The sequence below is a fragment of the Laetiporus sulphureus genome (genome assembly GCF_001632365.1).
Source record: "Laetiporus sulphureus 93-53 unplaced genomic scaffold LAESUscaffold_17, whole genome shotgun sequence".
In the NCBI taxonomy this organism is placed as follows: Eukaryota; Fungi; Basidiomycota; class Agaricomycetes; order Polyporales; family Laetiporaceae; genus Laetiporus; species Laetiporus sulphureus.
The window spans coordinates 420,382-433,430 of NW_024468526.1; the positions used below are offsets into that span (position 1 = coordinate 420,382).

At 52.4% G+C, this 13,049-nt stretch overlaps 5 protein-coding genes across 5 annotated transcripts; 4 read left to right on the plus strand and 1 right to left on the minus strand.

Annotated features, from left to right (window-relative positions):
• Nucleotides 1-105: 105 nt before the first annotated feature.
• On the plus strand, nt 106-2,291 carry LAESUDRAFT_758888 (uncharacterized protein; the record flags this gene model as incomplete). Its single annotated transcript, XM_040912511.1, has 6 exons — nt 106-274; nt 336-358; nt 413-526; nt 1,114-1,879; nt 1,932-2,195; nt 2,260-2,291. The coding sequence occupies 6 exons, from the start codon at nt 106-108 to the stop codon at nt 2,289-2,291; spliced, it is 1,368 nt and encodes a 455-aa protein (XP_040764824.1).
• On the minus strand, nt 2,096-3,081 carry LAESUDRAFT_725448 (uncharacterized protein). Its single transcript, XM_040908821.1, has one exon. The coding sequence runs from the start codon at nt 2,926-2,928 to the stop codon at nt 2,359-2,361; it is 570 nt and encodes a 189-aa protein (XP_040764825.1). The 5' UTR covers nt 2,929-3,081; the 3' UTR covers nt 2,096-2,358.
• Nucleotides 3,082-3,885: 804 nt separating this feature from the next.
• On the plus strand, nt 3,886-5,611 carry LAESUDRAFT_713895 (acetyl-CoA synthetase-like protein; the record flags this gene model as incomplete). Its single annotated transcript, XM_040907024.1, has 3 exons — nt 3,886-4,112; nt 4,169-4,597; nt 4,654-5,611. 3 exons carry the CDS (start codon nt 3,886-3,888, stop codon nt 5,609-5,611), a joined length of 1,614 nt encoding a protein of 537 aa, XP_040764826.1.
• Nucleotides 5,612-8,153: 2,542 nt separating this feature from the next.
• LAESUDRAFT_725451 (pre-mRNA-splicing factor ISY1) lies at nt 8,154-9,552 on the plus strand. The gene is made up of 5 exons (XM_040908822.1): nt 8,154-8,237; nt 8,286-8,478; nt 8,532-8,703; nt 8,758-8,948; nt 9,002-9,552. The coding sequence occupies exons 1-5, from the start codon at nt 8,235-8,237 to the stop codon at nt 9,433-9,435; spliced, it is 993 nt and encodes a 330-aa protein (XP_040764827.1). The 5' UTR covers nt 8,154-8,234; the 3' UTR covers nt 9,436-9,552.
• A 635-nt stretch (nt 9,553-10,187) lies between these two features.
• Nucleotides 10,188-12,216, plus strand: LAESUDRAFT_725452 (dihydrolipoamide succinyltransferase). The gene is made up of 6 exons (XM_040908823.1): nt 10,188-10,305; nt 10,634-11,386; nt 11,439-11,491; nt 11,543-11,613; nt 11,713-11,838; nt 11,947-12,216. The coding sequence occupies exons 1-6, from the start codon at nt 10,204-10,206 to the stop codon at nt 11,994-11,996; spliced, it is 1,155 nt and encodes a 384-aa protein (XP_040764828.1). The 5' UTR covers nt 10,188-10,203; the 3' UTR covers nt 11,997-12,216.
• The last annotated feature ends 833 nt before the right edge of the window (nt 12,217-13,049 follow it).

Genomic DNA, 13,049 nt, shown 5'->3' on the forward strand with positions numbered 1-13,049 from the left:
CCTTGATAGCCGCGCCGCGACTGCTATCGTCTCCTGCAGCGAGACACCATTCGTGAACTCTTTGCGGACGTTTCTTGAGGCCTACTACCTGCGCATTCATGAGCGATGTTCTCCATTTCTTCCCGGAGCGCCTGCATGCGGATGTACTTGTTCGCCAGGTCGAAATCGTCCCATACTTCAGGAGCATCGTTGCCCAAGCACAAGCGTCAGCGTACACCTTCGAAGAAATCGCCTGAGCCACCTTCCCCAGACTCGCCTGGTAATGCACACAATGGTCAGTGTCCGCCTTCATCAGAGTGCAAGCCCGGCGGTTGACAGCCAGCTTAACCATCAAGCTCATGAAGCCTCTAAGCCCGCAGTGAGAGCAAGTCTAACAGACGAGCGTTTTCCATAATACTGATGCCGTTGTCAGAAGAGGCTTCGCAACGTGAAGAGTGACTACAAGTTTGGATATTCAGACAGAGAACGCAAAGCACTATTCTTACAAGGGATCAACCCTGATGATGAGGACGAGGTTGACATGAAGGTGGGCCACCCAGGGCTCAGCGCCTGCCTAATCGGCTCATCGTTGTCGGCCGAGCAGAACGTGCTAGATATACTCAGGAAGAACGGCATGATATAGTTCATATTCGCCAACGCGTGCGCGGCCAAGGCCCAACGCGGACACTCCAAGAATGTATATTACTCGTCCTGATTGGAAGGACGTCTTCGTGATCTGTTTGGTCAAACTCGCTGCGGGTCCCACAATGTAGATAGTACATCCACAAAGTTTTTTCATTAGCGCCTCGCTCGATCTCGGGTAGGCCACCAATTTGTTTGCGAGATGGTCCAGGGACGTGGACGTTAGCTGGGCAATACTAGACCCAACCAACGTCATACTGACCATAACATATAAGCGCCGGATTACTCCTGTGTTTAAGTACCCTCTGCTTGCGCCCCTCTAAAGCCATCTATCATACCAAAACTCACGACGATAAAGCAGCCCGTGCTGTGTCCTTTGTCAATCCAAGAAGTGTCACTCGCCACCGTTGCGACCTCGAGAGTCATTACAAGATGTCGAAACTATCCCGATCTACGTCGGAGATGCTCACAAAGTGTCTAACGGCAATGCAGAAGATCTATGGCCCATGCGCACATTTATCTCCAACAGAGGCGACCCGTTGGACTCCTCCTCCAATGGCAGAGGGTCATCGCGGGCGGTATTTGTGGACGGACGCCTTCGGCGTCCTCAATTTCATCACCCTAGCGTCACTGACCACGAACCCAGTATACAACACCCTAGCTGATCGCCTCATCGACACCGTTCACGGGATCCTCGGGCGTACGCGAGACGGGATGCACCGACTGCCAGGCGCAACGGATGAACATCCGCTCGCGGGCGGATTGCGTATTGGAAAGGAGGACGAAGAGGACGACCCAGGAGGAGACGGTGATGGACAGTACCATCACTATCTGACGATTTGGATGTTCGCGCTCAACCGCATGTCGCTCGCCGCGAAGGAAAGACGATACAATGATCTCGCCATTGAGCTGGCGAAGGCCATACATCCTCGGTTCGTGTGGGATAGAGACTCGCCACGGCCGAGGATGTATTGGAAGATGAGCATCGACATGAGTCGGCCAATGGTACAGTCTGAAGGCAATCTCGATCCAATCGATGGCTATGTGGTGTACAGTCTCCTTCAGCGGTCCAACAAGGACGACACCTACATCCTCGCACAGGAAGTAAGCGAGTACAAGAAAATCCTGGACACCAAGTGGCGACATTACGTTTCGGATGACCCCCTCGACCTCGGTATGACCTTGTGGACAGCTCACTGGTTCGACGGTGAAGAGGAGTGGGCCACACAACTCACTAGACGGGCACTGACTTGTCTCCGTGAGTTGCTTTTTTCTTCATGGCTATGCTGTCCTTGCAGACCGTGCCACAGATGCTCTCTTTGATCATGGGTATTTCGACGAGCCGGTAGCATATCGCTTAGCCTTTCGCGAGTTCGGGACCTGCATGGGTATACAGTGCCACCTCGAACGGCATGGCGGGAATGCGGCCCCGCGGGAATCTCGGTATTGGGAAGATTGTTTGGAGAAGGTATTGTCCACATGGGAGCCAAGAGTCAACGCATCCCCCCCTGCAACGCGAGAGAAGCTGGTTCCTATCACAATGGTTATGTACTGCAGTGCATTGGTTCCCGGAGGTGAGTTAATCCGCATCCTCAAAAACCACAGGAAAAGCATATTGACGTCGATGGCCATGCGCAGCCTTCGCTAAGGGGTTCTTCGGCGAAGAGTGAGTTCGTGAGAATTGGTGGCGGCGGTGTATGGTGTGCTGCGAAGGGGGCAGGATTTTGACAGTAGAATCTAACATGTACAGTTGGACGCATCCGTTCTTCCATCGCAATCTGTATCAGCTTCTTTTCTCGATTTTTTATCATTACGATATGTCCCGTGCGGCTTCAGCCGGGAAGACTGGGTCCACTTTGTACAACAATTGGCTTCCAAAGCTTGGAATCTATGCTCACCGGCGTGTAGCACATGGCTTCCCGAGATTGTTGGATGCTGATTCAAGACGGTGAGATCAAGCTCCGGCTCGCATTGGCAACGAGATCGGCGATTCGATCGCGATCCAATACGCATAGGTCCCCGTCTTGATGAATATTCTCCTTGCTGTGCTTGAGCGGGAAGTCTTGCCAAGGAGCTTTTCACAGAGCAGTTTCGCCGGCACGTGAGTTTGCACGGGAGGAGCCACCACCGAGACACTAGTCTTCGCGAGTCAACGTTAGTCCGAGAGACGAGCGGTATTGCCACCCGTCTAATGACTCGGTATACCAATGGAGCAGCACATTGTAACAACCGAGATAACGCTGTGCAAGTAGATGTAAAGAGAGTTGGTGCAGCGGCTGGAGCTCCAGGGCTGGGAACTCCGATCATGAGCGGAGGATTGCCATAGAGGGCAAGGTAGCGTATGTAAATCCGCTACGCTGCGGAACGCTTGACGTCGGAGACGAGTTTTGCACAGGTTTTCAGGAGGCTAGTCAGGAGACCATGAGGATCCTGTCAAAGGCGAGGCTGTTGACAGACTGCCGAAGAACTTGCGAGTACGCATCGCATAATGCCTCGAAGGTGTAGTGAAGCAGCCAAAATTGTACCACGGATGCAAGCAAAGAGTGGGCTGGAATAATGCTGAGAAAAGAGTGTTCAGATCTTCTACAACCTCATGAACAGTCGTTCGAGCGGGCGAACGAGAAGGTCATATCAAAGACGACAGAATATTGATGGCGATCATGTGAGCGACGCGTCCGCGTCAGTGGCTGTGAATTTTCCCAGGACACAATGCGATCAAATTGGTACTCGGACTCATCTTTCTGCGAGCTGCTTTGCACATTCAGACACGAATTGTTCCGACAAGAAGCCGCGCATGATGAGAAAGAAAACAGGTTTTGCTTCTGCAAGCCTCGTTCTATTGGTTACTAAACGATCGTATCAAGCGTGTCAGGGTTCATAAGCGCTATCACAGATCAAAAACCCGCCGCTCGCCCGGGAATGGACAAGATGTGGCATGTTTGATGTTGTACAGCCATCATCCACTCGCCATGTTTTTGTTACGTCGCGGAGAAACGTGTAGGTTGACGACGGCTGCCTTTGAATGCCGCATATTGGAGCGCGCCCTCAGGAGCGTCGCTCTTCACCGCACCGCATCCGAATGCACAGCGATGTTCTGACTCGTGCGTACCGCCGGCCGGTTTGCTTAAAAGCTTGGGATATCGGTGCCTCCATCCGAGCAACAGCAACGCGACCTCTCTTCCTACACTAGGTTCACGACTTAATTCACAGTTCATCCTATACGGCCTCAATAATATTCATTTAGCAGCCTCTATCTACTCAGCAATGTCCTCTTTCAAGACACATCTCACCGTTCTTGCCGAAAGCGCAGCTACTTACCCAACTCGGCCCGTCTTCAGGATCCCAATTGTCGACACACAATCACGCCGTGTACGAGACTGGAATACCATTACGTACAGCCAATTCCAGTCCGACGTCGAGCTCTACGCGAGGTACTGGTCACGCGCCTTGAGGGCAGATGGATTGCCGCGACGTTCTGTGGTCGGTCTCTGGTAAGGATGCGCTCATATGCTTGTACAATGCTTCAACTCACAAAACGATTCTATAGGCTTGGTGGATTGGCTTACACGGATGCAGTTCATATCTACTCAATAGCCAGGGCTGGATATATCCCCCAGCTCTTTTCGCTCAAGCTGCCAAATCCCGACGTTATCTACGAGCTCCTTCACAAAGCCAACGCCAAATCGCTCATTTACGACTCATCATATGTTCCTGATCTCGTCAACTGCCCGGTCACGACACATGCTGTAGTACATGTCCGCCCACAAGACTTGCAGGATGCTCCCCTTCCCAGCATGCCTGATCTCACGACAGTCAAGGGAACGGACACGGTCATGATCTTCCACACGTCAGGTTCCACGTCCGGATCCCCCAAGTTGATTCGATGCAGCTATTCGTGGCTCAACACAATTATCGCAAAAGCTGGTCGCGTCAGCAAAAGTATTCGGCAAACCGAGCAGGACGTCACGGTGATCATGTAAGCGTTTGTGAAAGTTTGTGCTTCCTATTCTAGACACTGACGACCGATCACAGGGGAAGCATGTGTCATATCGGCCAGACATTCATGCTGCTCGGTTCGCTCCAAAATGGAGCCTGCACAATTCAACCCACGGAGATATCATTCTCCTCTGAGGAGCTGCTCGACATGATCGTCCGTTGCCGCTTGAACCGTATAAACCAGTTCCCCGCTTATCTCGGCATTCACCTCCGTAACTCGCGCCATAACCCCAAGCTGCTCGCCCAGCTTCGCGCTCTTGATGAGATCCTCTACTCCGGGGGACAGATGCCACGCGAGGATGAGGAATGGGCATACAGTAATGATTTGAAATTGCTCAACGCCTTCGGCAGCACGGAGTGTGGGTTGATGCTCCTCTCCATGCGCGGTGGAGGACGCCCCAGTCCATCGCTCCGTCCGATCATGGAAGGAGTGAAATATGGGTTCTTCCCCATCTCATCTCAGGACGAAGGTGCATATGCAAATCTCAACAATCAGCTCGTTGAACTGGTCATCTTGGCCGAATCACCCGATTGCCCCGATCCTTCGCTGCGTTCTGCTGATGGCCACTATCACACTGGCGACCTGTTCATCGAGGTATCACCTGGAGCGTACGTTTCGCGCGGACGCAACGACGACTGGATAAAAACCGCGGTTGCTCTGCGGTGCGATACGAAATCGATCGAGGATAACGTCATCTCTACGTGCGGAGAGCTCGTCGCGAACTGCATCGTCGTAGGCAACGGGCGACCATCGCCAGCTCTTTTCGTCGAAGCTGCTGTTGCGATGGACGAGGAAAGATTGAAGAAGGAGATTATCCGCCGGACGCGGCACTTCCACTCCAGGAGATACATCCACGAGCGGATAACGTCCACGAAGATGGTCATTGTCGTGCCGCGCAATATACTTCCGCGCACGGCGACCAAGGGCAACATTCGCCGAAGAGCAGTGGAGGAAATGTTCAAGGCGGAACTCGATGCGATGTTTTCCTCGTGAATGATTACCATTCTAATAGACTACAGGAACACAAAACCTTGAGATGCCTTGTAGCATAGCCAAGGACATTAGTTGTATATCTCATGTATAATTTGAGCACGTGTAATTGACCACGTTCCTATTTGCCCCTTGACCATATATCCTTTAGCCTACGTAGCACTAGCATATAGATTAGCATCTCAAAGATGTTGCCGCTTATAATAACTTGTTGAATACCAAGTTCTTTTGTCGTGTACGAGGCGGCTTAATCCCAGTGCAGCGCTAAATATTACAAAGTGTACGAATAAGGCGTTAACGCAGTAGTTCTGACATAGACTCATTTCGGCTAGGACGTTTACAACTGCGATAAGTCTTTCGACTGTCGACAGTATGATCTGATCTCAGCATCGTGGCCAGCCACAGGGTGACGTTCGTGGGTCAGATCTCAGATCTCCATCAGGCACGCCAATCTTCGCGATCTAGTCAGAGAATCCAACATACCCTAAGCTAGAACAGCTATTTACATTAACTTTGCTGGCACTCTACATGCCCCGAAGGGCATTCAATGCATGCACCTTAAAAAGAACAAGAATGGAGGATCAATCACGTTCTACAATGGGCTAATGGAAGACGGAGACTGAGCATCGTCAACTCAAGGTCTGACATGTGACATGTTGACACCTCGATGGTCAACTCCTGCACCTCGTCGCCACAATTGCTTAGGTTTTTTGCTCGTCGCATCTGCTTGGTCTTCATCTCTGTCACGATAAACGTGATCGCGACTTTAACCTTTTGTGCGACCGACGCGGAACTTTTCATTACGTGGATTGGCATCAGTATAGATGACCAGGTTGCGACAATCACATCGTTCAAGTCCTTTTCATCATAGTCACCTTGCTTAGGATGCGCCTGCCCCATCTCCTTCCCAATCGTGGCGGAGACTGAGGGTCATGAGGAAGATTTCTACGTTCTTCCTGTGGTGAAATGCTTTGAACCCTCCGAATATGCCGATAACTGCTGTGGACCAAGGCTATCGCGATGCTTTTCCGTTGATACTCAACAGAGTTATGGCAAAGTTGGTCATGCACACCAGCTGAGAATCGGACGCAAGATTTTAATGGTATTATGCGGCTGTCTTCCTGTGATTGTCCTCTTTGAAGTGCATGTCGTCCTACGCAAAGGGGTAGTACGTCACCAAAAAATCATTGACGACGCAGTTAACAGCATTTTCTCTTTCAGTCTCTCAGCGACTTAAGCGCTTTCGCCGTGCAATGATGGACCGTTTCACAGGCCGCTAGTGCGACCTCTTTCTTTTTCCTTAGCTTTGTGCATCTTTTATTCGTCTTCTGAGGTCGCCCGCGGTACCTCATTGATAGGCACCATCACGCAGCGAGAAACATTCACACCAATGCTACACGTTCGCGGGCAGAAATTGCTCTGCTTGATGGACAACCAGCGCGTCTCGCCTCGTTCATGTTTTGAAGCGCAAAACGCTGAGGAATCTTCCAGGAAGGACCATACGATGCGAACCAATCTCCTACCTCTATGGAAAGTATCAGGATGGCGGGCGTTTCGTCATAAAATCCCGCAATCCGCTCCATGCTTGCTTGTACACCATAGATCGCAAGCCATTTAGTGACACGTACTGTTACGGAAGAATGACATAGGCTTACTTTCAAACTGCTAGCGATAGGTGTGCTCGAGCTGATCTTTGAACCACGTTAAATAACAGATTTGTGAATTTATCTTATTATGACCCAAGTCCTCCGTTGCGCATTCTGTGGGACGGGGCCTGCTGGAGTCTTGTTGAGATCGGCTCGGTAACACGATCTATTCCGAGTATGTGGCTTTCATTCGTGGGGTTGGACATCGACCTTCCCGCGCGATACTCCTTATGCATGCTGCTGAGACAGGTGAGGTCCAAAATGATTGCGGTGCGAATGAGCATAAACGTACTCATGTGATTGGATCCGCTTACCCAAAGCCAAAGAAGACCCCAAATTTTGTGAAACACAGCATTCATTGCGGACAGTGATATGAAAGAGCTGTGCGCTGAACCTGTAGGTAAATACGATATCTTCATCAGATTTGGCGTATTGTGCGAGCTTTACAGTAACTTCTTCTGCGTTTTTCGGTGATCATTCCCTCATTGAGTAGAAGCCTCTTCGACGCCGGAAATCGCAATCGACATTCCAGAGCCCCAGTTGGAGACATAAGCAGAATAAAAATGCTGCTCTGACGGAGCCTACTGAAAGGAATAGTTTCTGTAACACAGATCTTCATGTTGTCAAGTCAAAGGTAGAGAGAACTCATAGCCGCAAAGTCCATTTCTACAAGACTATCATGTCATGTGCATCAGTCTAGAATAGCTATTTATGACTCACAGCAGCCGCAGCGGATGCAGTCTGTGCAGATTGAAGAGGTACAAGTACCCGCATCATTCAATTTGAACGTTGAATATCGGTTAATCTCAGATTCCGATTCCGATCACTCATTCACATCACGTGATGAGGCGCGTTCGCGCGGTAGACTTGGGCGTCGCCTCGAACGACGAGGACTTACCTTCCATCAGTCATCACTTCATCGACATCCCTTGCGCTACCTAGGATTTATTAACGGACGTTGGCACTCTAAGGTTCTAAAAATGGTGCGCTTGTTTCTTCTTGGACTGGCCTTTTGCTGATATGTTCTGCAGGCTCGTAATGAGGAGAAAGCGCAATCCATGCTCTACCGCTTCCGCGAAGCCCAAGCGGCGGAGCTGGGACTGGGCACCAGAAGTGATCGCAGGCCACGGATGGCCAGTACTTGCAAGAGCCTGCGTGACTGCGAGCGGTGGAGAGGAGAGATCCTGCGCGAGATCAGTCGCAAGGTGTCCAAGATTCAAGATGGTGTGTTCATATGTCAGCATCCTTTCGGCTGGCCACTGACACTCTGCCTTCAGCTGGACTCACGGACTACGAAGTCAGGGATCTGAATGATGAGATTAACAAGTTGATGAGAGAAAAGAGACACTGGGAGAACCAAATCGTAGCTTTAGGTGGAGCCAATTACAGGCGGAATGTCGCCATGTTGGATCAAGATGGGAAAGAGGTTCCTGGAACGAAAGGCTACAAGTGCGTCCCATTCTCATCATCTCATCGTGCTGTGCTGACACATTGACATCTCAGGTACTTCGGTCGTGCGAAGGAATTGCCAGGAGTCAAGGAATTGTTCCAAAGCAAAAAGAAGGAAGAAGACGAAGAGACCCAAACGCAAAGCTACTACAAGAAGTTCACCAATCAAGGGCCTGCATACTTCGGTGACCAAGACGAACAAGATCCGACAGTGTTGCAGTTTGAGAAAAGCGCGGAGGAGGAAGGCGCGTCATAATCTTCGCAACTCTCCTATCATATATTGACACGTCTTTCACAGAGTGGGAAGATGCATATTCGCATTTGCGGTCAGCGCTCGGCCTCCCTACCGACGAGCCGATACCCAAGATACCCCGGCCGACGAGGACTACAACGGCCGTCACCGTGACAGACCAATCGCAACCACCCACGTCTGAGACGAAACGCAAAGCTCCAGAGGAGGATATAGAAATGTCTGAAGACGGTAGCACGGCAGAAGATCAGGGTAAGAAGCAGCGAACAGAAGTTACACCACAAGGTTTTGCGAACGGTGCTGTTTTGCCGCCAGATGCAGCAATCGCATATGCCAATACGACGGCGGCATTCATACCCTTCCTATCACCGGAGAACTTATTACCACCGAAGCTGCCTACAAGACAGGAGATGGAGGCATATCTGCTGGGTCTGCGGAAAAAAGCGTTGGTCGAAGAGTACTTCGGGGACGACCAGAGGTAGCCAGCCAGCTTGCTGTGCACATTATCCCATTCATACATCTTGCCTCCTTCGCTGCTGTATTGTCTCCCTCCTGCAATATTATTTGCGTGTGCAGTTGTTGCCTCCATTGTCTCAGCGAATCAGAGTTTAACGTTCATCATTCACAATGGCATTGAGGAGGAGCCTGACTCTTGTCACTAGTCCGACCCTTCGCGAAGTCCACCAGCTAGCGGCCAGGATAGGACGGCCTGCCGTCCAAAATGTGGCTACTGCAGTTGCATCCGATATTCACCTGCTGCGTTATGCAGAAGAGAGAAACGATTGAATGAGTGACCAATTGCTATAAGACGGTTTGCCGTCGGATTTGTTCGGCGCCTCGCAGATCGCACTTCCCACGGGCCACGGCCGCTACATCATCGCGGCCGTCGCGAGTCCGTCCCTCCAATCTGCGCCGTCTCTGCCCTCTTGCTGGCGTCCTACTCGTCGCTGGCACTCATCACTACCTCGACAGTATGCTCTCAAGACAGATAATAGCTGTTGCGCGCGGGCGGGCTCTCCGTGCCGATGCTGCAGTCATTGCAAGAGGATGGTACGTGCGTGTGTGGATTTTGGATGTTCTCAGGAACTGACCGTACGACATGCAGGAAAGTCGCAGCATCGTACTCGAAACGGGCGCAGTTCCACTCGACGAACCTGTTGAAGGGTGTGTGCGCGACGCGCGTTGTGCGTTTTGTCGGTTGCTGACATTTGCTGTCGCGTTCCGCAGCCGAGACGGTGAAGGTCCCTCAGATGGCAGAGTCTATTTCGGAGGGCACGCTGAAATCCTGGCTCAAGAAACCTGGTGAGAGCGTGCAGCAGGATGAGGAGGTCGCGACCATCGAAACCGACAAGGTATGTTGTGCTGTCTCATCACTCGTGAACGCGTCGCGCTCGTGCATGTCGCCCGTCCGAACGTGAAGATCCGATAGTCTGTGCTTGCCAGACGGGGACTAGTGTATCCTGCCAGCGTCCCTCCTGCAAACCACGACGCACTCTTGCTCGTGGTTGCTTGGAAACAAAACACACTTCACCGGCTTCAATCATGCAGGCCATGCGTGTGCGTCGAGACAGGCGCATTTGCTTATTTCCATAGATCGGACATATTACATGTGCTTTGCTTTCACATTTCACCCCCGGGACCAATTCACGAAGTACTGATGCACGCGTCATGGCCACGTAGATTGACGTGTCCGTGAACGCGCCCGCGGCGGGTACGATCACGGAGCTGTTAGCGAAAGAGGAGGACACTGTCAGCGTGGGACAGGACCTCTTCAAATTCGAGCCCGGCGAGGTCAGCCAGACGAAGGAGGAGGCTGCGCCCCCAGAGCCCACAAAGGCTGAGGCGGAGCCCAAGGAACAGCCGGTGGAGAAGGTCGCTCCCCCTCCGCCAAAACCAGAGGCTGAGGTGCAAAAGAAGGAGACGGCGGGTGTGCAGGCTGGCGAAGCGAAGAAGGAACCTGTGAAACCTGCGCCTGCGCCTGCGCCACCGAAGGAGAAGAAGGAGGTGCCGCCGCCACCGCCTCGCGTCGCCGGCGCACGCACAGAGACGCGAGTGAAGATGAACCGGATGCGTCTGCGTATTGCGGAGCGCCTGAAGGAGTCGCAGAATACCGCAGCATCATTGACAACGTTCAACGAAATCGACATGCACAGTTTAGTGGAGATGCGCAAGAAGTACAAGGAGGATGTTATGAAGACGCACGATGTCAAGTTCGGCTTCATGAGCGCATTCTCACGCGCTTGCTGCCTCGTGCTCAAGGAGATTCCTGCGGCAAACGCGTCTATCGAGGGCGATGAGATTGTGTACCGTGATTACGTCGATCTGAGCGTTGCTGTCGCCACCCCGAAGGGTCTCGTCACGCCTGTGGTCCGGAACGCGGAGAGCATGAGCTTCGTCGAGATTGAGAGGGAGATTGCTGCGCTGGGCAGAAAGGTGCGTCGATATACCTCTTGTATCATAATTAAAAGGCTGACAAATTGTTTAGGCTAGGGACGGGAAGCTTACGCTCGAGGACATGGCAGGCGGTACCTTCACCATGTATGCACTTGCACGAGTCCATGTTGCGTTTCATAACTGACTTGCGCACAGCTCTAATGGCGGTGTCTTCGGCTCGCTCTTTGGAACTCCTATAATCAATGTGCCTCAGGCCGCGGTTCTTGGTGAGTGGCCCTTTGATTTGAGTCCGATCGATCCTTCGGGCGACTGTCGACCTCGGCTTCGTCGTCCGCTGTGGCACTTCTGACCGACTTCCCTTTCAGGCATGCACACGATCAAGGAGCGCCCTGTGGTCGTGGATGGACAGATCGTCATCCGCCCGATCATGGTCGTTGCGCTGACATACGACCACCGGCTGCTCGACGGTCGGGAAGCCGTCACTTTCCTTGGTGCGTCCACTTTGCTCTGCATTGCGCTTGCCTGTATGCTGACTGGGTGTTGTCTTATTATGTCCATCGGTCGCCTTTCGTATGCCACGCAATAATCGCGTTGTACAGTGAAAATACGCGATTACCTGGAGGATCCAAGGAAAATGCTCCTGGCCTAAGGTCTAGAACACCGTTAGCTCCTCGTGCGTATCAATAATACGTTCGCATACTCGCCTATACGGTTCTCCGGGCGCGTTCTCGGGAGGACGACGATCATGCATTGCTTCGTTGTCTGCCTGGACCCTTCCTCCCGTGTTGCCTCGCTGTCCATCCTAGTGTAATGTTCACCCGCGCTCTCACGTACATACATGCAATATGAAGTCTTCTGATGCCTGCGATGCTCTGCACCACTCCGCTATCTCTTTGCGCCAGGGGCCGTTCACATGCGTATCATCCCGGCGGTCACGCTGCTGGGCGAGACCGCGCCTGAGGAAACTGCCGGGCAGGGACGGAATGACGAAGAGGGCACACGGCCGGTCTAATGAAGCTAAATTGCAATTTGGCCACCCCCGGACGAGCTAACGCGGGACGGCAACTGCCTATTTTGCTCGGTGTTCGTGGTCCGTCGCCGGAGCGGAACTCTGATTTAAAAGTCCGACACCATCTTCCGAAGTCCGAACGGCTGGCATATCTCGGGTACCTGGGCGGTGCACGTTTTGCTGTGTGCTGTTGTCGGGATGCATCATTCAATTGTACTCGCCCTTTGCCATGGGTGGGATCCAGCTCTGTAGACTGCTGGAGATGGTTTGATGCGTGTGGCTTGTGCGCGTCAGCGTCGTGCGAATGTGAAGCATTCAGGGCTGATAAGTTGGAGATGAGGAAGCCGCCTAGCGGTCTTCTGGTCCCCAGGGTATAGAGGCCGGGAACATCCAGGGCTGAGCTCATCAGGGTCCGTCGGCGACTCGGGTTCACACTTGGGAAGAAAAACAATCCAATCCTTGGGTGTTCCTCCGGAACATGGGGGTGATATGGTCATTGGCATGTCTGACAGAGCACGGTCGCTGTTTGACGTTGTTCATGGTCGATGGGAGCGCAAGGCATCGCCATCGTGGTTCGATCAAGTCGGCGAATTTCGAGAGCGCGCGGTCACAGGTCATATGAGGACATGACACGCACGCAGGGATATGCATCTGACAGCGCGCTCGGATAACGTCATTCTTTGGTATCCGGGC